Raw genomic sequence first — 24,101 nt, 5'->3', positions numbered from 1 at the left:
TGTCCATCACCTCAAAATTTTCCTCAAGCTGCGTGCACCTACTGTGTAATCTTTCATTTATAGGCTGTAGCAACCTCATGATGGGTATTGGGAAAATTTTACTATCATGTAGTAGCCTAAATCTGTCGCTGTTACATTGAAATGGGCGAATGGAATATGAATGACAGTCATCCAATATGCTGTAATTGTCACAACGTCCACAGAAGGTGGCGCCTATCCCCGGTCGGGTGGCGCTCGGCGGTCGTCGTCGCCGGCCTACTAGCTGCCACCGATCCATGTTTCAGTGTCTGTTGGTTATGTCTGTTTTAGTCTGCACCTGTTCCTTGTTTGTCATTAGTGGGGGGTATTTAGTTTGTCTGTTTTGTTTGGTATTCGTGCGGGATTGTTGCTTGTTACGTTTATTGTAGTGGCAGGTTTACTGTATGTATTGGATTGTGCAACGTATTTTGTTAGGCATTAGGGTTGCCGGGCTGCGCCCCGTCTATTTGGATTTTGGAGCTGTTCTCCTTCCTTTTGTTGATTGTGCACCCTGCCTTGTTGCTGTGTTTGCTTTTGGCTGTATTAAACATCTGTTCAACAGACCTCAGTCTCCTGCGCCGGACTTACCCCTTTCCTGCTATCTTGGATAACGTGACAGTAATTAGAAAAAAGGCAATGCTCATGAGAAGAAAAAAAATTGTCCTTCCTCATCTTAAACGGCACTGACCGCCACTGGTATAGGCTTAGTGGGTTTATTTTTGCCACTATCTGGTCAGAGAGTCAGTCCACACACCTGGCCTACATAACTACGTAAAACTACATAAAAACAAATAATGAAAATCATCATAGTATGACAGTGGCACTTGGTGGGTGGAGTTGAATAGTCTTGTGGTGTAAAGTCACAGATGAACGCAGTGAGACTGAACAGGAGTAAAATGATCTCTGAAACTAGGTTATATCCTATAGTATACGCCCTTGTGTTCCACCCATTCAAAGGTCCTCCAGCATCTTTCATCGAAACGATGAAACAATCTTCTACTAATCGTTTCCTTATTAATGTCACGCCCTGATATGTTTCACCTGTCCTTGTGCTTGCCTCCACCCCCCTCCAGGTGTTGCCCATCTTCCCCACTTAACCCCTGGGTATTTATACCTGTGTTTTCTGTCTGTCTGTGCCAGTTCGTCTTGTTTGTTCAAGCCAACCAGCGTTTTCTCAGCTCCTGTCCTGTCCTGTCCTGTCCTGTCCTGTCCTGTCCTGTCCTGTCCTGTCCTGTCATGTCATGTCCTGTCATATGGATCTAATTCTCCCCAAATCATTAAAGTAGTGTCTGCAGTAGGTAACGTTGATATTTGGATAGTCAGTAATATAGGCCTTTGTAACTCCTGATATTTGTTGTCCTCGTGTGGATGGTTGCTGTACATTTACTGCACACAGTCATGAAGTTTGTTGCTACTGACCAAAGGCCACCACACATTCCTGTTTTCATTGTCATTCAGACCCGGTGGCCTAGTAGTTCCATAATAGAAAATATGACAAATATATCAAATCATTTTTACATGGGCTTAATCCTCCAAGTTTAGGGAGGTCATCATGCCTCAAATGATTTCTTCTTACAGGTTATTCACTATACTTTACAGGTTTGTTCTATTCTCTGGACACTATAGTTTATAGGACAAAAAGGTCCATCGCTTTCTCCCATACTGCCCTCAAAACAGATAACTTGCAATTTCTCATACAATGATCAGACAAATAGATCTCATCTCAACCTCAAAAACAGATCCGCTTTCACGTAGGAGTGAAACATGAGTCGTGTGGCTCTTATTATTGTATGATTTCTCCACAACAGATGTGTATCTTTATGAGGGGGGAAAGTCCACCATAGACATGCTCCTCTCCTCTGATCATAAAACAGCAGATAAGCCTTATAGTCACAAAGGTGGAGACTAAAGTCAGTCCTCTCTCCTCAGGCAATATAGTCACTGCTTTATGCGGACAAGTACAAGTCGGTACAAAAGCCCTGCTATTCCTACCTTATTTCATTAGGATTGATCGGACAATTGAACAGGGCAATGGAGAAGAAATATCCACACTTTACTTTGAGGACCGTGTTGAGCTTTCTGCTTGTGTTTTTGCTTCTCAGATCAACTCAAGCACAACAGAGTAAGTATTTCTAAACTGAAATTATTATTGGACATTGACAGGGACACAGCTTCAGGGTCTGCAGCTTTTGAAAGATGTTGCAGATTGGTTGTCCAATTACTTTTTTACACTTTGAATTCGGAATTCTAATTTTGGAATTGGAATTTGTCCCAAATAAACAGTTCTGATAAAAAAAATATAGCATTTTCTCAGTCCTTTAATCACCAATGAAACTAAGGCTATATATGTATTACCTGTATTTTCTTATTTAATTACACAAACCGTAAAGCTACCCACTTGGCACAAACTGGTTGTTTCAATGTAATTTACCAACTTATTGTGACATGGAATCTACGTGGGAAATACATTGGATTTGAAAAAAGTTATCAACGTAAACTGTTGTTTTGAGGGTAAAATTTCAACCACAGGATTATGTCATCCCGGTAACGAATTTTCAACATAGACAAACCTTGTATAAAATATGTTGAATTTGTACATTTGAAATAACATCTGATCTTCAACGTAATATCCACTGTAGTTGATATATCTACAGCTATCCCGAGTTTTAACCAAGTTTTAACCCATCCAGAGTTGTAACCAAGCCCGGCTTAGCTTTGATATTTGTCACTGACTTTAACCAACGTGCTATCATGAGAATGATTGTTGAGAAATCTTAACTTAATAGATTCACTATTGCTATCGAAGTCATTCCAAAGGCTAGACTCAACAGAGGGACCGAGCTCCATGCCATCCAGGACCTGTATACCAGGTGGTGTCAGAGGAAGGCCCAAAAAATTGTCAAATACTCCATCACCCAAGTCACAGTCTGTTCTCTCTGCTATCGCACGGCAAGCAGTAATGGAGCACCAAGTCTGGGACCAAAAGGCTTCTGAACAGCTTCTACCCCAAAGCTATAAGACTTCTGAACAGTTAATTAAACGGCTACCCAGACTATCTGCTTTTCACCCCTACCTACGTGTACATAGTACTTCAATCACTTAACCAAACCTACATGTACATTTTAACTTGAATGAATCACCCCAACTACCTCGTACCCCAGTACACTGACTCAGTACCGATACACCTTGTATATAGCCTGTATATAGCCTCGTTATTGTTATTTTATTGTGTTACTATTTTCTTTTTATCTGTTTGTACGTTTTCAATTTTTTAACTGCATTGTTGGGAAAGGGCTTGTAAGTAAGCATTTCACAGAAAAGTCTACACTTTTTTTGGGGGGGGCAGCGTAGCCTAGTGGTTAGAGCGTTGGGCTAATAACCGAAAGGTTGCAAGTTTGAATCCCCGAGCTGACATGGTACAAATCTGTCGTTCTGCCCCTGAACAAGGCAGTTAACCCACTGTTCCTAGGCCGTCAAAGAAAATAAGAATTTGTTCTTAACTGACTTGTCTGGTAAAATAAAAACATTGTCATTTTCGGCGCATTTGATTTTGAACAGAGCAGATGAAGTGTAACCATACTTTATAAATCACATACAGTATTTGGGAAGTCATCAACAGCTATTGTTTAAATTCAGCCCAGGATTAAACTAAAAATAGACAATAGATATTGGTTTCAAGCTTTGATTGATTTCATTATAAATATGTTGGATCTCCATCTCAACCAAAAATGTATGTTAAAAATTTTTATTAAATCAAATCCAACCGTATTTAATGTGCATATAATGTTTGATTTGATGTAGTCCTATTCTTTAACTTAGATTTTTGGTTAAAATTAAGATGTGAATCCAACATTTCAATTATTAATTTGTAGACAAACTAGAATTAAAGATTGACTCAGTGTCACAGATGGAGCTATCCAAGCAGAAGAAGCATCTCCTTCAAATGTTGATATTTGTTTGCTGTAACGGTTGTCTAAAGGATTGGACCAAGGCGCAGCGTGTTTGTAGTTCCACATCTTTATTAATCCGTGAAACGAAATGCAATACACCAAATACTTGAAATAACAAAACAACAAACCATGACGCAGAGAGAAAACACACTACTCAAAAATAATCACCCACAAAAACAGATGGGACAAACATCAGCTTAAATATGACCTCCAATTAGAGACAACGACAACCAGCTGCCTCTAATTGGAGATCATACCAACAAAAAAAAAACATAGAAATACAAAACTAGAAACTGAACATAGAAATACAAAACAGACAAACACCCCCTGTCACGCCCTGACCTACTCTACCATAGAAAATAACAACTTACTATGGTCAGGACGTGACAGTTGCATTGACAACCAAACACAATTCAGTATCACTTTTTTTTATTTTATTTTTTATTTCATCTTTATTTAACCAGGTAGGCTAGTTGAGAACAAGTTTTCATTTGCAACTGCGACCTGGCCAAGATAAAGCACAGCAGTTCGACACATAAAAACAACACAGAGTTACACATGGAATAAACAAACATACAATCAATAGTACAGTAGAAAAGTCTATATACAGCATGTGCAAATGAGGTAGGATAAGAGAGGCAAGGCAATAAATAGGCCATGGTGGTGAAGTAATTACAATATAGCAATTAAACACTGGAATGGTAGAATGTGCAGAAGATGAATGTGCAAGTAGAATTACTGGGGTGAAAAGGAGCAAGATAAATAAATAAATACAGTATGGGGATGCGGTAGATTGGATGGGCTATTTACAGATGAGCTATGAACAGGTGCAGTGATCTGTGAGCTGCTCTGACAGCTGGTGCTAGTGAGGATGTTAAGAGTCTCCAGCTTCAGTGATTTTTGCAGTTTGTTCCAATCATTGGTAGCAGAGACCTGGAAGGAGAGGCGGCCAAGGAAAGAATTGGCTTTGGGGGTGACCAGTGAGATATACCTGCTGGAGCGCGTGCTACGTGTGGGTGCTGCTATGGTGACCAGTGAGCTGAGATAAGGCAGGGCTTTACCTAGCAGAGACTTGTAGATGACCTGGAGCCAGTGGGTTTGGTGATGAATATGAAGCGAGGGCCAGCCAACGAGAGAGTACAGGTCGCAGTGGTGGGTAGTATATGGGGCTTTGGTGACAAAACGGATGGCACTGTGATAGACTGCATCCAATTTCTTGAGTAGAGTTTTGGAGGCTATTTTGTAAATTACATCGCCGAAGTCGAGGATCGGTAGGGTAGTCAGTTTTACGAGGGTATGTTTGGCAGCATGAGTGAAGGATGCGAAATAGGAAGCCGATTCTAGATTTAATTTTGGATTGGAAGTGTTGAATGTGAGTCTGGAAGGAGAGTTTACAGTCTAACCAGACACCCAGGTATTTGTAGTTGTCCACATATTCTAAGTCAGAACCGTCCAGAGTAGTGATGCTGGATGAGCGGGCAAGTGCGGGTAGCGATCGGTTGAAGAGCATGCATTTAGTTTTACTTGCGTTTAAGAGCAGTTGGAGGCCACGGAAGGAGAGTTGTATGGCATTGATGCTCGTCTGGAGGTTAGATAACACAGTGTCCAAAGACGGGCCAGAGGTATACAGAATGGTGTCATCTGCGTAGAGGTGCATCAAAGAATCACCAGCAGGAAGAGCGACATCATTGATGTATACAGAGAAGAGAGGTGGCCCGAGAATTGAACCCTGTGGCACCCCCATAGAGACTGCCAGAGGTCCGGACAACAGGCCCTCCGATTTGACACACTGAACTCTATCAGAGAGGTAATTGGTGAACCAGGCGAGGCAATCATTTGAGAAACCAAGGCTGTTGAGTCTGCCAATAAGAATGTTGTGATTGACAGAGTCAAAAGCCTTAGCCAGGTCGATGAATACGGCTGCACAGTAATGTCTCTTATCGATGGCGGTTATGATATTGTTTAGGACCTTGAGCGTGGCTGAGGTGCACCCATGACCAGCTCTGAAACCAGATTGCATAGCGGAGAAGGTACGGTGGGATTCAAAATGGTCGGTAATCTGTTAGTTATCTTGGCTTTCGAAGACCTTAGAAAGGCAGGGTAGAATAGATATAGATCTGTAGCAGTTTGGGTCTAGAGTTTCTCCCCCTTTGAAGAGGGGGATGACCGCGACAGCTTTCCAATCTATGGGAATCTCAGACGATACGAAAGAGAGGTTGAACAGGCTAGTAATATGGGTTGCAACAATTTTGGCACATAATTTTAGAAAGAGAGTGTCCAGATTGTCTAGCCCGGCTGATTTGTAGGGGTCCAGATTTTGCAGCTCTTTCAGAACATCAGCTATCTGGATTTGGGTGAAGGAGAAGTGGGGGGGGGGGGAGTTTGGGCGAGTTGCTGTGGGGGGAGGTGTCACGTCCTGACCAGCAGAGGGAGTAATTGTATTAGTTTTGGTCAGGACGTGGCAGAGGGTTTGTGTTGTGTGTAGGTTCTAGGTAGGTTTTCTATGTGTAGGTTGGGTGCTGGACTCTCAATTGGAGGCAGGTGTTTCTAGTTGCCTCTCAGGTGTTTCTAGTTGTCCTATAAACAGGTGTGTGTTTTTGTTTAGCCTGCCACACTGTTGTTGTCGTGAGTATTGTTTATTGTTTTTTCCTGTGGATGCTTTGCTCGTGTTTTATTAAAAAGATGAGTATCCACATTCCCGCTGCGTATTGGTCCTCCCTTCAACACAACGACATTAGTTGTGACAGAAATACCCACCATACCAGGACCAAGCAGCGGAGGAATTCTGGCGAGGACTGGGGAAGACGGTGGGTAAGGGAGCCCGAGAGGCAGCCCCAATAAAAACAATTGGGGGGGGGCACAAGGGCTGTTTGGCGGGGCGAGATTGGAGACCCAGGCCAGCTCCCCGTACCCTTTTTGGACAGAAACAGACTGGACAGGTCCCGTGCTTTGGGGTAGGTGCTGTGGTGAGGCCTGGTATTTTCAGGCCGGTGCGCGCAGTACCAGCGCCCCGCATGTGCCAGGGGAGAGTGGGCATCCAGCCTGAAGGGGTGATGCCAACCCTGCGCTCGAGACCGCCAGTGCGCCTCTACGGTCCAGTGTTTCCCGCTACACGCACTAGCCTTGAGGTGCGTGTCTCCAGGCTGGCACGTCCTGTACCAGCCCCATGCATCAGGCATCTAGTGCGTCAGCCCAGCCTCGCCAGTCTGGAGCCACCAGAGCTGCCCGCCAGTCAGGAGTCGCCAGAGCTGCCCGCCTGTCCTCCGGCCCAGCCAGAGCTGCCCGCCTGTCCTCCGGCCCAGCCAGAGTGGCCCGCCTGTCCTCCGGCCCAGCCAGAGTGGCCCGCCTGTCCTCCGGCCCAGCCAGAGTGGCCCGCCTGTCCTCCGGCCCAGCCAGAGTGGCCCGCCTGTCCTCCGGCCCAGCCAGAGTGGCCCGCCTGTCCTCAGGCCCAGCCAGAGTGGCCCGCCTGTCCTCCGGCCCAGCCAGAGTGGCCCGTCTGCCCGGCGCAGCCATCGCCGCCTAAGTGGGCGATGCCGAAGGTGGAGCGAGGTCCACGTCCCGCACCTGAGCCGCCTCCTATATAGGTGGGTTGGGGAGGGGGGGTGTAGCACAGTGCCATCGTTGACGGCAGCCACCCTCCCTTCCCTCCCTTTAGTTTAGGGGGATATTTTTTTGTTGTTTGGGGTTTTTTGTCTTTTCTTTTAGGTGCAATCGGGGTCTGCACCTTTGGGGGGGGGGGGGGGGGTACTGTCACGTCCTGACCAGCAGAGGGAGTAATTGTATTAGTTTTGGTCAGGACGTGGCAGAGGGTTTGTGTTGTGTGTAGGTTCTAGATAGGTTTACTATGTGTAGGTTGGGTGCTGGACTCTCAATTGGAGGCAGGTGTTTCTAGTTGCCTCTAATTGGGAGTCCTATAAACAGGTGTGTGTTTTTCTTTGTGGTTGTGGGTAGTTGTTTGTGAGCACTGCTTTTGTTTAGCCTGCCACACTGTTCTTGTCGTGAGTATTGTTTGTTGTTTTTTCCTGTGGATGCTTTGCTCGTGTTTTATTAAAAAGATGAGTATCCACATTCCCGCTGCGTATTGGTCCTCCCTTCAACACAACGACATTATTTGTGACAGGAGGAGGGCAGTTGATCGGGGTAGGGGTAGCCAGGTGGAAAGCATGGCTAGCCGTAGAAAAATGCTTATTGAAATTCTCAATTATAGTGGATTTATCGGTGGTGACAGTGTTTCCTAGCCTCAGTGCAGTGGGCAGCTGGGAGGAGGTGCTCTTATTCTCCATGGACTTTACAGTGTCCCATAACTTTTTGGAATTATGGGACACTGGATAACTTTTTGGAGTTATGGGACACTACAGGATGCAAATTTCTGCTTGAAAAAGCTAGCCTTAGCTTTCCTAACTGCCTGTGCATATTTGTTCCTAACTTCCCTGAAAAGTTGCATATCACGGGGGCTGTTCGATGCTAAAGCAGAACGCCACAGGATGTTTTTGTGCTGGTCAAGGGCAGTCAGGTCTGGAGAGAACCAAAGGCTATATCTATTCCTGGTTCAATTTTTTTTAATGGGGCATGCTTATTTAAGATGGTGAGGAAGGCACTTTTAAAGAATAACCAGGCATCCTCTACTGACGGGATGAGGTCAATATCCTTCCAGGATACCCGGGCCAGGTCGATTAGAAAGGCCTGCTCGCTGAAGTGTTTTAGGGAGCGTTTGACAGTGATGAGTGGTGGTCGTTTGACCGTAGACCCATTACGGATGCAGGCAATGAGGCAGTGATCGCTGAGATCTTGGTAGAAAACAGCAGAGGTGTATTTGGAGGGCAAGTTGGTTAGGATGATATCTATGAGGGTGCCCGAGTTTACGGATATGGGGTTGTACCTGGTGGGTTCATTGATAATTTGTGTGTGATTGAGGGCATCAAGTTTAGATTGTAGGATGGCCGGGGTGTTAAGCATGTCCCAGTTTAGGTCACCTAGCAGCATGAGCTCTGAAGATAGATGGGGGGCAATCAATTCACATATGGTGTCCAGGGCACAGCTGGGGGCAGTTGGTGGTCTATAGCAAGCGGCAACGTTGAGAGACTTGTTTCTGGAAGGATGGATTTTTAAAAGTAGAAGTTCGAATTGTTTCGGGACAGACCTGGATAGTAAGACAGAACCCTGCAGGCTATCTCTGCAGTAGATTGCAACACCGCCCCCTTTGGTCAGTTCTATCTTGTCGGAAAATGTTATAGTTAGGGATGGAGATTTCCGGGTTTTTGGTGGACTTCCTAAGCCAAGATTCAGACACGGCTAGGACATCCAGGTTGGCAGAGTGTGCTAAAGCAGTGAATCAAACAAACTTAGGGAGGAGGCTTCTAATGTTAACATGCATGAAACCAAGGCTTTTACGGTTACAGAAGTCAACAAATGAGAACACCTGGGGAGTAGGTGTGGAGCTAGGCACTGCAGGGCCTGGATTAACCTCTATATCACCAGAGGAGGAGTTGGATGAGGGTACGGCTAAAGGCTATCAGGACTGGTCGTCTAGTGCGTTCAGAGCAGAGAGTAAAAGGAGCAGGTTTCTGGGCATGAGAGAATAGATTCAAGGCATAATGTACAGACAGAGGTATGGTAGGATGTGAGTACATTGGAGGTAAACCTAGGCATTGAGTAATGATGAGAGAGATATTGTCTCTAGAGACATTTAAACCAGGTGATGTCTCCGCAAATGTGGGAGGTGGAACTAAATGGTAGGTTAAGGCATATTGAGCAGGGCTAGAGTCTCTACAGTGAAATAAGGCAATAATCACTAACCAGGACAGTAATGGACAAGGCATATTGATATTAGGGAGAGGCATGCGTAGCCGGGTGATCAATAGGGGTCCAGTGAGTGGTTGGGCTGGTTGGAGACACGGCGATACAGACAGCTAGCAGACCGGGGCTAGCAAGCTAGCAGAAGGGCCTTAGAGGGACATCTCGATGGAGGAAAGTCTGTTTTAGCCTCCGCGTGCGGTGACGTCGATAGATCAGTTGTGATGAATTAGTAGGCTTCCGAGTAGCAGAGGGGTCCAAGTCCAATTGACAAAATAGGTATAGTGGCCCAAGAAATTGGCCGATGTATCTATACAGCTAACAGTCCAATATGCTCTAGACAGCTAGCGGGCCGCAGATAGCAGCTAGTGGGCCGTAGCTAGCAGATGGGCATTCAGGGGACATCGCGATGCCCCCTCGAGCAGATTACATCGTAGTCCAGTCGTGAAGGATCGGCGGGGTTCCGTGCACCATAACAGCAGTAGAAGGGGTCCGGGTATTGTAGCCCAGGAGTGGCTGATGGGCCTCTTTAGCTAGCCGGGAAAAAGGCCTAGCGTGGGCTAGCTCCAGGCTAATTGGTGCTTGTTCCGGGACCGACGTTAGCCAGTAGTCACTTGGATAGGAGCTAGCTAGCTGCGATGATCCAGGTGAAAATGTCCAGAGTTTGCGGTAGGAATCTGGGGAAATGGAGAGAAAATAGGTCCGGTATGCTCTGGTTTGAGTCTCATTGTACAAACTGGCGAGACCTTTCCGAGCTAAAGGTTAGCTGATGACCGCTAGCAGTGGCTACTAGCTAGTAGCTAGTGAGCTGGCTAGCTGCTGTTGGGGGATTCCAAGTTCGAGGTGAATAAAAATACTTTAGAAAAAAACAGCTCCGCACCACATTGGGTGAGGCGGGTTGCAGGAGAGTGTTTTGAAGTTGAGGTTTAGAAAAAAATATAAAAAAGAGTCGAAGAAAATTACGCCATCTTGGATTCAGGATTTTTGCAATACATTAAATAGCCTTTTAACTTTTCTACAGGTTAACAAATTATATGTTGGATTCATGTCTCCATCTCAACCTAAAATAAAAGTTAAATACATAAAATAATAGGATTGAGCCAGTGGCTCAGATCTAACTATCCAAGCAGCAGATACATCTCCTTTAAATGTTGATTTTTGGTTGCGTTGTCAACCAAACACAATTCAATATTTCTTTTGTAAGGCAGTAAATAGCCTAATGTTAAGGATATCTTGAAAACGAATGTAACAATTTTTATTCAACCATAAAATGAGTAACACATCCATGGCCACATGTTGAGGTTACCCTAATGTAACTATAAATGTCTTTTTATGTAATCATAGAAAGCATGCTTGTTCAGGGTCGCAGGTCTGTGGAATCTCATTCATCAGCATACTGTATCCACCAAATATTACCCAATTCTCCATGTTTAAATGACGTTGTTTGCCCAGTGGGATAATATCCATAGAGTTCAAACACATTTTGCTTGAATGATACTTTCATTGAAAACAGACAATTATTTTATGTTACATAATTTGGGTACTGTTCATTCATTGTTATACGTCTTTTCTCTCTTTCATTGCAGTATGCTCCATGCCTACGGCTGCGCCTCCCACTATTAGAGAGAACAACGTTATTGGTGCTGTTGTGACCACAATCACCACAGAAGAAGAAGTGAGCCTAACTATTGCCAGTAATCCTGCAGACTCTTTCGGTCTGAGTGGCAATGATCTTACAGCGATAAAGGTTTTGGACTATGAGGTATGTTATCACTATTTAGCATGAATATGTGTTCATCTTGGATCTAGATTAAGCTACGAAAGGCACATGCGTTGTTGGGTACACTTAATTCCCTTGGCTCTGCTGGTGCCTTTTCCACATTAATTAGCCCTTTTCTTGCAGTTGATTATGAATATAGTCAATTGTATAATGCAGATGAGACGTTGATGTGTAATTTTGTTTATTTCACAGACTAGCACGTCTTTCACCGTTGACCTGCTTTGTAGAAAAGGTGATCAATTTGTAAGTGCACTTTCTTGTACTTTTAATCATCGATATGTAATGGGAGTGGCTACAGTATGGGCAAGCTGGACCAATAAATAAATCATTTAAAAAGTCATTACAATAAAAAAGTAATGCCCATAATACAATGATCGACTTTATAATAAAAATTATTTGGATTTGAGATTCATTCAGTCTACACACTTGTGTATGGTAATTTTATGGAATACACATACAGATCCACTGTACATTTAGTTTACTATCAAAGTGTAAATGGAGAAATATTCCAGACTGCATTCCATGACATTTTCACGTGCAAATAGCACATGATTTCTATTATACAGTATACCTGTAGTGCTCAAGGGACAACACTCCTGAAGACCAAAATTACTTAAAAAAGATTTATTCAAAGCTACTGTGACCTTTTTTGAGGCAAAACCCTTAAATATCGTTAGATTTATAACAGATGGCATGCAATATTAAACCTAAGTTAAACCTCATTTTACTTATATACCTCTATGGAGTCAGTAATTCAAATGTGATCTTCATTCCAGCTCACTCTAATAGTAGTGGTACTTATTGAGAATGTGAATGACAACCCGCCAGTATTTGCAGAAAGCCAGTACACTCTTAATGTTGATGAGGTGAGTGCATATTTCTTTCTCAGTTAGTGTACTTCATTATCAGTCATAGGGAAGAAAGATCACGTTTTTATCTTGATATACTAGCCATGAGTACTTTACCATATTTCTAGAATCCGGTTAAGGTTTCATGGTAGAATGTCTGATTCCATTTACTCTATTCTATATATTAAAAAAATATTTAAAAACTACTCATAGGACAGTGACAGAAATAAATACTGTTTGTGTTATTTTCTTTGGACCAGTTGTCACCTGTAGGCAAAAGTGTCGGTGCAATTGTAGCAACAGATGCAGATAAGGATCGACTCTATTACAGCCTAGTGCCAGATACAGTAAGTCTCCATCCTCATCCTGTCTAAATATGAGAGCGAATGCTCCTCCCAGCCATACATAACTTATCTTAAATAAAATAACGTCCTTTTAAATTCTCACAGGAGGGTTTTATACTGCAAGAAAACAGCCCAAATATACTAGTGCAACAAGTTCTTGACTATGACGCAGGGACAAGTGTGACACTTATATTATCTGCTCAGGTGAGTGCTGGTTCTGTTTTTATAGTTGTTATAATGAAAGTGATTGATTGTTTGGGGCCGTGGAATAATAAACTGTATTGGTTGAAACCATCATCTCTTTGACGGCATCCAAGCTTTAGATCTTCACCGAGTCCTTTGTTGTGTTTTTTTTAGGATACCCCCACATCCACACCACCTTCATTCACTGCCACAACCACTATCCAAGTCAACATCTTGGACATTGACAACCGTCCACCATGGTTCCAGCCCTGCACAGAAACCATAGTTGACATTTCCAAAATTTGCCTCAGCTCTGGATATACAGGAAAAGTCAACCTAACAGAGCAAGAGGTGCGTCCACCATCCTCCCTCCTCTAAAAACAGCAACGTTGTTATAATCTTATAATACATTTGACTAATATTCACAATCCACTCAGTACAGCTAGCCATCATTATGTGTTTAGCTTAGCCCATGACATTGTTGGATTGAAATAGTAGTAACAGTAGCCACAGTAAGTCATGCAAAGTCTCATTTACATCCCAGGTTGGTGCATTGCCATTGCAGCCAGGTCCGGTGCGTGCCATTGATGGTGACAAAGGCTTAAATGTGCCGATAATGTACAGATTTCCAACTGGTAAGCAACATGAATATTCAACATTTACATGTAAATACTCTCAGAAATATCACGATCATTGATACTGACAGACTCGGCTATCATTCACAGAGCAACTATCTCACCTATAGTCCTGGCCAACAACACATTTCTTCTCCAATGAAAATACCTCTACTAACAGGGCTCTCACGTTTCTTTTTTTCTATTTTTAAGGGTCTGAATCTGGCATTTTTCAGATCAATCAAAACACTGGGGACATCACCATGTTGAAAGCGGCGGATGTAGCGGGTCCACTGACCTTAACAGTTCTGGTAATAAAAGTTTTTCTGAAATAGTTCATGAATCCATAATGTCCATATAGACCTCTGCCAACCATATAGTCTATACACGCTTAGAAAAAAAGGTGCCATCTAGAATTGAAAAGGGTTTTTCGGTTGTCCCCATAGGAGAACCCTTTGAAGAACTCCTTTTGGTTCCAGGTAGAACCCTTTTGGTTACAGGTGGAACCCTTTTGGGTTCCCTGTAGAAGCCATTTCACAGAGGGTTCTATATGGAACCCAAAATAGTTCTACCTCGAACCAAAAAGGGTTCTCCTATGGGGACAGAAGCAGAACCCTTTTGGAACCCTTTTTTTCTAAGTGTATAGTTAATAACCTCTTATTGCAATTAATATAATTATGCAGTTGACATCACAGGATTATGTTTTTGTGGCACAGATACAATCATTGATAGAAAATGTTAACACGTTTTTATTCTCAGGCTTTACAGACGACCAACGGCGACCAGTTCGCGACCACAACGGTCACGATTGATGTTGTCAAAAAGAGTGTGAACCCGCCGCAGTTTGAGAAGACGGAGTATGAGGGCTTCATCTCTGCAGACGCGGGCATAGACAGCATGGTTCTGGAAAGCAAAGCCACAAACAGGCCACTCAGGGTCCAGGCCAAGGACACAGACTATGCTGATGTAAGGTCTATCGGTCTATTCCTGTGGCTCAGTTAGTAGAGCATGGTGTTTACAACGCCAGGGTTGTGGGTTCGATTCCCACGGGGGGCCAGTACAAAAAAAAAAAAAAAAATGCATGAAATGAAATGTATGCATTCACTACTGTAAGTTGCTCTGGATAAGAGTGTCTGCTAAATGACTAAAATGTAAAATGATATTCCCTTGTGTCGGTAGCAGTGAAAACACATTGCACATGTAAAGTACAGATCTCTGACAAAAGGTTGCAATTAATGTGTGACTTTGATATTTATTGGAGATATTTTACTTTTTATTGAGACCTCAAATATGCTACAGATGATATTGATCACACTAACTCTAAATATGATCTTTAGTGATCTTACATTTCCCATTTCAGGGACCTTATTGCATGGTTCCCCTATCTAACATTATGGCTAACCAATCCTTCTCTACAGGGCTTCAACCCTGATGTGAGATATGAGGTTCAGGGAAGCCATGATGAATTCTCCATTACCCCGCAAGGCTTCATCCTCATGACTAAAAACGTTATGCCAGGCACTGTTTCCTTGAATGTGAGTGTGTTCTGTTCCTTTTAAGCCAAAACAACAACCTACAAATAAACTGGAGTAAAGTCTACTGTAGGTGTTTGAGTAAGACGTAAAAAAAACGATCTTGTACTTAGACTTTCAATGTTTAACTTTTTGTTTGTTTGCTCAGTTGCATGCCATCGACTCATCCAATGCAGAATCAACTACAGCATCTCTCAAGGTGGAGGTCATGCCAGGTAAAACCCATTAATGTAGCTAATATACTTACATAGTTATAAATAATGCTGGTTGTCCATTACCATCCCTGCTCTCCATTAATTACACGCAAATCACGTGCTATTGCCGCCCTATGTCATTCTCCATGCTATGCTATTAATAACCCTGGTGAGGGACAGGGAGGGGGTCCATGCTGAACAGCTGCTGACACTGCTCTCCTCCCAGGGATTACAACCATGGCCCCAACTACCACTGACATGACCACCACTGTTATGGCCACCACTGACATGGCCACTACTGACATGGCCACCACTGACATGGCCACCACTGATATGGCCACCACTGACATGGCCACCACTGACATGGCTACTGCCACCCATGCTGCCATCAACTTCACAACAGGTACCCACATGGAAAAATACTACAGTTTACTATAGAATATTATAGTATTTACTATAGAATTCTCTAGTAAACTGTAGTAAATGGTAGTATACTGTAGAATACTATACTCCATACTGTAGTATCCCTCTATCATGTCTAGTACTTACTTTAGAATCTTGTAGTATACTGTAGAATATTATACTACACACTGTAGTATCCCCTTGATTGTGTTGAGCTTACTTTATAATTTTGTAGTATATTGGAGGATACGATAGTAAATACTACAGTATTATCCACATTTAAACACTGTAGTACTAAAGTCAAGTAAATAATGCAAAAACACTACAGTGTCTGCAAAAACACTATAGTTTTTAACTATAGTAATACTACAGGATTTAATTTGCATACACCCCACCCATTCCTATCCACCATATCCCAATTTGTGCCACACTATCCCCAACCCTTACCCTAATCCGGGTTCGGATCCTCCCCCTCCCCTCCCACTTACTAAACATTATTGGCATCTACAAACAGTTCTTTACACTTTTACCTTTCTAAACTCTGCTGCTATTTTAACTCTTCTCCCACAAACTACTTTTAACTCATCTCGTTGGCACTCTTCTTTCCTTTATTAACAAAAATAAAGAAATATATAAAATATAAATACAATTTAAAAAAATTGAATTTAGATATTAATTAAAATGTTTTTTTGCAAAACGATATGCATTTATTAGGTACACCTCCATTTGGTTCACTCCTACAGACAGCGAGTTATGTGGCAGACAGGCATCGAGGCATTCAGTTACTGTTTGATTGAAAGTTAGAATGGGAAAAACTAGTGACCTAAGCAACTTTGAGCTTGGTATGATCGTCAGTGCCAAGCACGCCAGTTCCAGTATCTAAGAAACGTCCGGCCTCCTGGGCTTTTCACACACGACAGTGTCTAGGATTTACCAAGAATGGTGCGACAAACAAAAAACATCCAATCAGCGGCAGTCTTGTGGGCGAAAAAACAGCTAGTTGATGAGAGGTCAAAGGAGAATGGCATAAATTATACAAGCTAACAGGCGGGTCACAAACTAGCAAATAACGGCGCAGTACAACAGGGGTGTGCAGAACGGCATCTCGGGAATGCACAACTCGTCCGTCCTTGTCACAGATGGGCTACTGCAGCAGACGACCACACCGGGTTTCACTTCCATCAGCTAAAAACAAGAAGAAGCGGCTCCAGTGGACACGTGATCACCAACACTGGACAACTGAAGAGTGGAAAAACTTTGCCTGGTCCGACAAATCCTGGTTCCTGTTGTGGCATGATTATGGCAGAGTCATCAGCCTATTCCTGACTGAAAATATTTGGCATGGGTCCTCAAATCCTCAAAAAGTTATACAGCTGCACCATCGAGAGCATCCTGACTGGTTGCACCGCCTGGTATGGCAACTGCTCGGCCTATGACCGCAAGGCGCTATAGAGCGTAGTGAGTACGGCCCAGTATATCCTGAGGCCAAGCTTCCTGCCATCCAGGACTTCAATACCAGGCGGTGTCAGAGGAAGGCCCTGAAAATTGCCAAAGACTCCAGCCACCCTACTCATGGACTGTTCTTTCTGCTACCGCATAGCAAGTGGTACCAGAGCGCAAAGTCAAGGTCCAAAAGCCTTCTTAACAGCTTCTACCACCAAGCCATAAGACTGCTGAACAGCTAATCAAATGGCTACCTGGACTATTTGCATTGACCCCCCCCCTCTTTTTTTACACAGCTGCTACTCATTCTTTATTATCTATTATCTATGCATAGTCATTTTACCCCTACCTATATGTATATATTACCTTAATAACCTCGACAAACCTGTACCCCCACACATTGACTCGGTACTGGTAACCCCTGAATACAGCCTCGTTATTGTTATTTTTAAATATATATAAAAAATATTAACCTTTATTTAACTTACCAAGTCAGTTAAGAACAAATTGTTATTAACAATGACGGCCTACACCGGCCAAACCCGGAAGACGCTGGGCCAATTGTGCATCGCCCTATGGGACTCCCAATCACAGCCAGGAATCGAACCAGGGTGTCTGTAATGACGCCTCTAGCCTTAGACCGCTGCGCCACTCGGGAGCCCTATTTATTGTTGCTCTTTTATTTTTTACTTCAGTTTATTTAGTAAATATTTTTCTTAACTCGTATTTTTCTTAAAACTGCATTGTTGGTTAACGGCTTGTAAGTAAGCATTTCATAGTAAGGTATTCGGCGCATGTGACAAAGAAAATTGTATTTAATTTAATTTTGAGAGTCAGGATTTAGCGTAAGAAGCATGAGTCCACGGCCCCACCCTACCTGGTGTCAACGGTACACGTTAGGTCCCTTGATACCAATTGAGTAACGATTCCATTTCAAGCTGTTCTGGAGGCAAAGGTGGGTCTGACCCAGAACTAAATTGGTGTACCTAATGAACTCCCCCCACCCATCCACTGCACCCTTAATAACAAGCCTTGAGTTAAACACATCCTCCCTCCTTGCCCTCTGACTGCCTTGCCTCCCCCTCTCATCCCATGAAATGGCATGGATAGAAAATACTAGAATCTGAACTATCCAATCAGGCTCCAGTACTCCCTGCCTACCTACTGGTTATAGAGAAGAGCAGAAGCTCTGAACTATCTGTTCAGACTCCTCCAGTCCTACCTACCTACAGGTAATGGAAAACTGCTATTTTTGTATTTGTCCAGTAGGTTTCCTCAAGGAGAAAGCCCCCACTTCTATGTCAAAGATAATCAAATAAAAACGCTGTAGTAAATACTACAGAAATGTCCTCAAGAACACTACAGTAATTATTACAGTATACTACAATCATGTCTGCAGAAACACTACAGTAATTACTACAGTGAATACTATAGTATATAAATATAGCAATACTACAGTATTTATACCATAGTATACTATAGTATTTTTTCATGTGGGTATCCCCTAACCACCCTTCTTTTTCTCTCAGGAGACTCCAAACACAACCGCACTGATAATGCCTATTGCTGCTGCCTATGCTTCTTACACAAGGTCATATACAGTCCTTTCGCATGGCTTGTCAACCTCTCCCAAAAGCCATTCACTGATTGTAAAACCAATGTTCAAAGGTTGCAAACCTGAGCTTACCCAAACTTGCTGAAATTATACTCACACATAACATTAGAGGTATTTCTTTGGACATTCCTCTGGTTATTGTTAAACCCCTTCCCTAATCCACCTTTTGTAGGTGTTTTAGGGGGGAGTGGGCCATAGAGATGCATATATACAATATTATACAATATTTTACCATATTTGATTAGTCTCTAGAAAGAACGTTTTCCCTGACCAAGATGGCTGTCCTGTAGACATGTTGGCTGGATGCCAATGTCCATTCTTGTGTTGTATTTACTTCTGTGAGGGGCGGCATGTTTTAAACATTGTGTTTGACCTCGGCCCTGCAGAAGGGGTTCTTGGGGCCCCAGGTGGATATGGTCCTGGGGACATGGCTGCCCTGGGTGCTAGCCTGGCTGTGTTACTGGTCATCTCTATGGTCGTCATCGGCCTGCTCGTCTTCCGCATCCAGAAGGGCAAGACAGATTGGAGGAAGCTGTCAGAGGCCAGCATCTTCCGTAGCTCTGTGAGTTCATTCTACACTGCAAGAAGAAATAGCAATGCAAAGCTTTTAAAAGCAACACTCAGAACAAAAGGTGCTATCTTGAACCTTAAAGGGTTATTCGACTGTCCCCATATGATAACCCTTTGAAGAACACCTTTTGGGTCCAGGTAGAACTCTTTTGAGTTCCATTTAGAACCCCACAGAGGGTTCTACATGGAACCTAAAAGGGTTCTACCTGGAAACAAAAATGGTTCTACCTGGAAACAAAAAGGGTTATCCTCTGTGGACAGCTAAAAATAATTTTGAAGTGTAGTAATCAATTGATGGCAAAAAATATATATTTGTGTTAAAGATTTTTGCTCTGCCTCCCTAAATTCAGTATTTTCTGACTGGTACATTGCTTGTTTGCAGCTTGGGAAAGGTCCCGGCGGACTCAAGGACGGGGTGCAATACACCAACGAGGGCTTCCAGAATGACGGGGACACTGGCAGCGTGGGATCCAAAGGCCCAGAGGAGATGGATGGGAAGCGATCCATCGGGAATGGAGTGACCTCCAAAGCTGTGGAGGAGACTGTCATGAAGGTCTCGGCTCCACTGTACTCCAACCTCCTGCTTGACACCAGCAGCCTGGCAGGGTCTGATAAGGCCGACAGCGAGAAGGAGGTGAAGCCCATTCTGACCAAAGAGAGGCGCGTGGAGGAGGGCTACAAGTCAGTCTGGTTCAAAGAGGACATCGACCCCAATGCCAAGGAGGAAGTGGTCATCATACCTGACAATGGGGAGCGGGAAGGTGACGACGATGATGATGATGAGGAAGAGGAGGGGTTTAGAGAGGAGGAAGAAGAATATGACAACTCGTCACCACAGACCCCAAAGGTGTTGTTCTCTGATGCTGATATGGATGATGGCCGTGGGGTGAGGTTTGAGAATTCTGAGAAGGAAAAAATCCAGACGTCTGACCTGTGAGGAGTAGAGGGGTAGGCCTGCACTGGATTTAGCTTGCCTTGTCTGTTTGGGTGGGTGAGGTTTGCTTTTTTTCGTTCAGTTGTACCGGGTAAGCTAAATCTTGCGCAACTGGGGCCCCATTTATAATTGTTGTGTAAATTCTACACTAAATATCCGTGTGCGCCATTTCTGAAAATAATACGTACGTCTAAAAATATTGAGATTTCTAAATTTGGCACATTTTCTACATACACATTTTTGCCGTTATAATTCAGACCTGTCGTAAAACTGTGCACACATGAACAAGCATTCTAACTCTGTCAGAAAAAGTCCCTCCATTCACCTTTTATAGTGACAATAATGCCCTTTATTTGCTGTATAATTTGGAACTATTGGAATTAGGCCACGTAGGTTTCTGAAAGAAAGAGCAATGGGACATGTGATCACATTTTGTAGAGGTGTGAGCAGAATGTTTGTCTTTTACAGTGACTTTTTCAAACTTAACATTCATGCTGCCTATAGTGAGTGCCAAACACTTTAATGATTGTATATTCAAAACAATTTTACTTTGACAGTATGGGTATAGGCTACAGTATTGCTGAGCAACAGGAGCGTGACATCATAGCCTATTTAAGCCTATACCAAGACAGGAGATAGAAACACAATAATCGATTGATACACAAAATATTGAACAACAATTTGTCTTTTGCATAAAACTGAGAGCTGTAGCATTTTACTTAAAAACTACTGGTCTATTTACTGTGTTGGCAGACTGTTTTAATCTTTTGCAGTAACTTATGCTGTATTTAGCAAAGGACTGTGACAATTTCTGAACGAGAAAACGATGGTAAATTGTTGTGGACCTGTCAGCCGAACATTTGACTTCAACAATGTTTTACATTGACTTTCCCCCCAACCTAATATGCTGGACTGCCCACGAATTCTAGGCTTTTAACAGTAGTAGCATACATATTTCAAAGTAAGATATTAACTGTCTGCATGTTCACCTGTTAAATTTGACTGTAGGCTGGCTATAAACTGGCTTCCTATGAGATTGCATAAAGCAAAACTTGGAAATCATAGTCTATCTATTTATTAGGCTACTAGGCCCAATTAAATGAGAGATGTACATGGGAGGCACATTTTTTTGTATGGCTTCTTCGGAAAAACACAGAGTGGCTTCATGTGCTCATTGGAAATTGTAAACTGGAAAGTGTGAAGTCATAAGTCCAACATGAATGTGTTCACATGCCTTTGAAGTTGGAACAATTCATCAACCAAAAATATTTTAACTAGTTTGATAAGCTAGCTAACATTGATAATAATAAGGTTAGCTAGCTTCCTTAACATTGACATATGGTCAAACTAGCCACATTCTCCATATTGGTAAGGCTTTAGTTGTCAAAAACTGATTTGTTGTCATCTTTTGGTTGAAAAGGTAAAAGGTCAGTGGTGAAACGTCACAACTCAGCAACTCAATTTCCCACTTGTGATTCCGAGGTGGAGAATCGCTCAACTGAAAATTCCCGCTGAACTAGGAGCTTCCGATAACTCCGATAGCACATGAACTCGGCATAACCTATTACGGCCAGAAAAGGCGAGGCATTTACATTTTAGTCATTTAGCAGACGCTCTTATCAAGAGCGACTTACAGTAGTGAATGCATACATTTCATTTCATGCATTTTCTTTTTTTGGTACTGGCCCCCCGTGGGAATCGAACCCACAACCCTGGTGTTGCACACACCATGCTGGCGTTGAAAACACCATGCTCTACCAACTGAGCCACAGGTTAGGAAAATGGTTAGGAAAATAAAATAAATAGGAATAGATTCCTGTCTAATCATTCAAAAAAATTAAATAGAAATGTTGTTATTATGTTGTTATTATGTTTTTATGAATAAGCGTATCATAATAGCAACCATTGGCACAAAATACTTATGCCGCGTTCACATGCTAGTCGGAGCTAGAAAACTAGCACATTTTTGACTTGCCAACTAGTTGTAGTTATACACGTGTCGCGTTCAACCTGTTAGCAAGTCAGACATTTCTGAGTTTCCTAGTTCCGATGAGCACGTGAACACGGCATTACTGGCCTGCTTGCAATACAATACTTCAACCACTAGACAATGTGTGTGCGCATGGTGTAAAGTTTCCTTGGAGGGACATTCTCACCGCACACCAAGTTAAATTTTGATAAATGCCCCAAAACTGTTTCGGGGTATATTTTGTATGTACGCAACATTTATAAATGAGGCCTCTGAAGTACTGTATTGTATGTGAAAGAAAGAAATGCTTTTTTCTGCACCAGGATCCCACCTGTCTGAAGCATCACATCAACCTTTTACTGCAGTGGGCTAAATCAGGGTCACACAGAGTGTTTCTTGGTAGTTTTAAACAAATCTACTTTGAAACAAAGTATACACTTCACACACATGGTTATGGGCTTAAAAAAAGAAGACACCTGCATCATGTCAGATATTGAGTTGAAATGTATTCAATTTTGAGCATACCAATATTACACTTTATATACATCACAGCAGATTGAAATATAACAAAACCAGTTGACATAGAAACACTGGATTTTCAACAGATTTTTTTAAATTATGTTTATTAATTATGACATTTTGAAAAATATGAATAACATTTCACCCATGAGGCCACTAGAGGGCGATTTGGTCATTTGACTGCAGGAACGAGGTTTTAGACTACTATTATATTGGACAACATGTTAGAACTTCTGCTGCTTTCTCATCAATACTGGAAACATTTAGTCCTGCCATACTTGCTCTACAGTAGAAGCCATTACTAATCATGTGGAGCTTTGACCCTGGTACACATCGGAGTCATGCTTCCTTGTTGCTTACCGAAACTCTGCTGTTCACTAATCAGTAACTCACTTTATTGCTTGATACAGTACTATTAGAAAATGTGTTATCATACACAAAAACAAACAGAAAAAAATAACATTAAGTGCAATGTTTACTCATTTTGTTTTCCCATTGTTCGGGTAAGATCATTCATGGCTTGAACTTAAGCTTCAACTTTCTTGTATCTTTGTAAATAATGGATGTTAAAAATAAAATTATTTATGTAATAATAAAGAACTCAAGTATGATTTGACAAACCAAATATCGAATGATCATGTCTCACATGAGTTTGATAATACAGACACCTGAATGTAAAAACGTGGCAGTACAGATGCTGATAGCAACAAGTCCTCCATTGTTAGTGCTTGTTTATGATAAGGCCCTGGTTACCAGCAGCCAGGGGCTGTAAAGAGCAATATACTGATGCAAACAAGTGCACTTTGTACTCTAATAAAATAATAATCCATGTACAATAATCATAGATGTACTCATTCTCACAAACATAGAACATCTTAACCCATGACATACCTGGGGAGAACAAGTCCACTTCTCAATCCAATCCATCACAGGGACTGAATAAAAATGTTAGCTATTTGTCACTGCAGTACTTGTGTCGAATTACCAAAATAACGTTGTGCCTAACGACCCCACACGCATTCATGTATCAGCAATATCACTATTATCTTAATACCTAATGTCAAATTCCAAATCTGAATAGGAAGTAATATCCTCATAACATTGAATAATACACATGTATAAATGTATGCAGGACGAAAAGCATGTAGTGGGCATGCTGAGTCCATATAGATGGGGATGTGCTGAAGTGATTCAAAATTCAAAGGAAATCACATTCATTTCCTCATGGCAACAGCAAAACCATAACAAATTGTGATAAACATCGCTGTTGGTGCAACTTCACAACTACACCCAATCAGCTGCAATTACTCTGAAATAACACGACATACACACAAATGCCAAATAACTGGGAGTTAAGTCTTTATTTGATTCATTCATCTCTTTACACACAAAA

The 24,101-nt window shown here is 42.4% G+C and overlaps 1 protein-coding gene and 1 pseudogene across 2 annotated transcripts; both read left to right on the top strand.

Annotated features, from left to right (window-relative positions):
- Positions 1-1,832: 1,832 nt before the first annotated feature.
- Positions 1,833-23,333, top strand: cdhr5b (cadherin-related family member 5b). 2 transcript variants are annotated; one of them, XM_014169906.2, is made up of 15 exons: positions 1,833-2,140; positions 11,348-11,523; positions 11,734-11,784; positions 12,318-12,407; positions 12,650-12,736; positions 12,839-12,937; positions 13,091-13,267; positions 13,461-13,551; positions 13,744-13,841; positions 14,290-14,496; positions 14,949-15,065; positions 15,211-15,277; positions 15,483-15,659; positions 19,103-19,278; positions 19,669-23,333. In XM_014169906.2, the coding sequence occupies exons 1-15, from the start codon at positions 2,050-2,052 to the stop codon at positions 20,221-20,223; spliced, it is 2,259 nt and encodes a 752-aa protein (XP_014025381.2). In that variant the 5' UTR covers positions 1,833-2,049; the 3' UTR covers positions 20,224-23,333. The 2 variants fall into 2 exon arrangements, with proteins under 2 accessions (XP_014025381.2, XP_014025382.2); XM_014169907.2 differs by lacking the exon at positions 15,483-15,659.
- LOC123729956 (uncharacterized) lies at positions 18,335-18,393 on the top strand (annotated as a pseudogene).
- Positions 23,334-24,101: the final 768 nt, after the last annotated feature.

This window comes from Salmo salar, chromosome ssa23 (genome assembly GCF_905237065.1).
Source record: "Salmo salar chromosome ssa23, Ssal_v3.1, whole genome shotgun sequence".
Lineage (NCBI taxonomy): Eukaryota > Metazoa > Chordata > Actinopteri > Salmoniformes > Salmonidae > Salmo > Salmo salar.
Note: the sequence above shows the minus strand (reverse complement) of the source record. Positions and strands in the feature narration are given on the sequence as shown.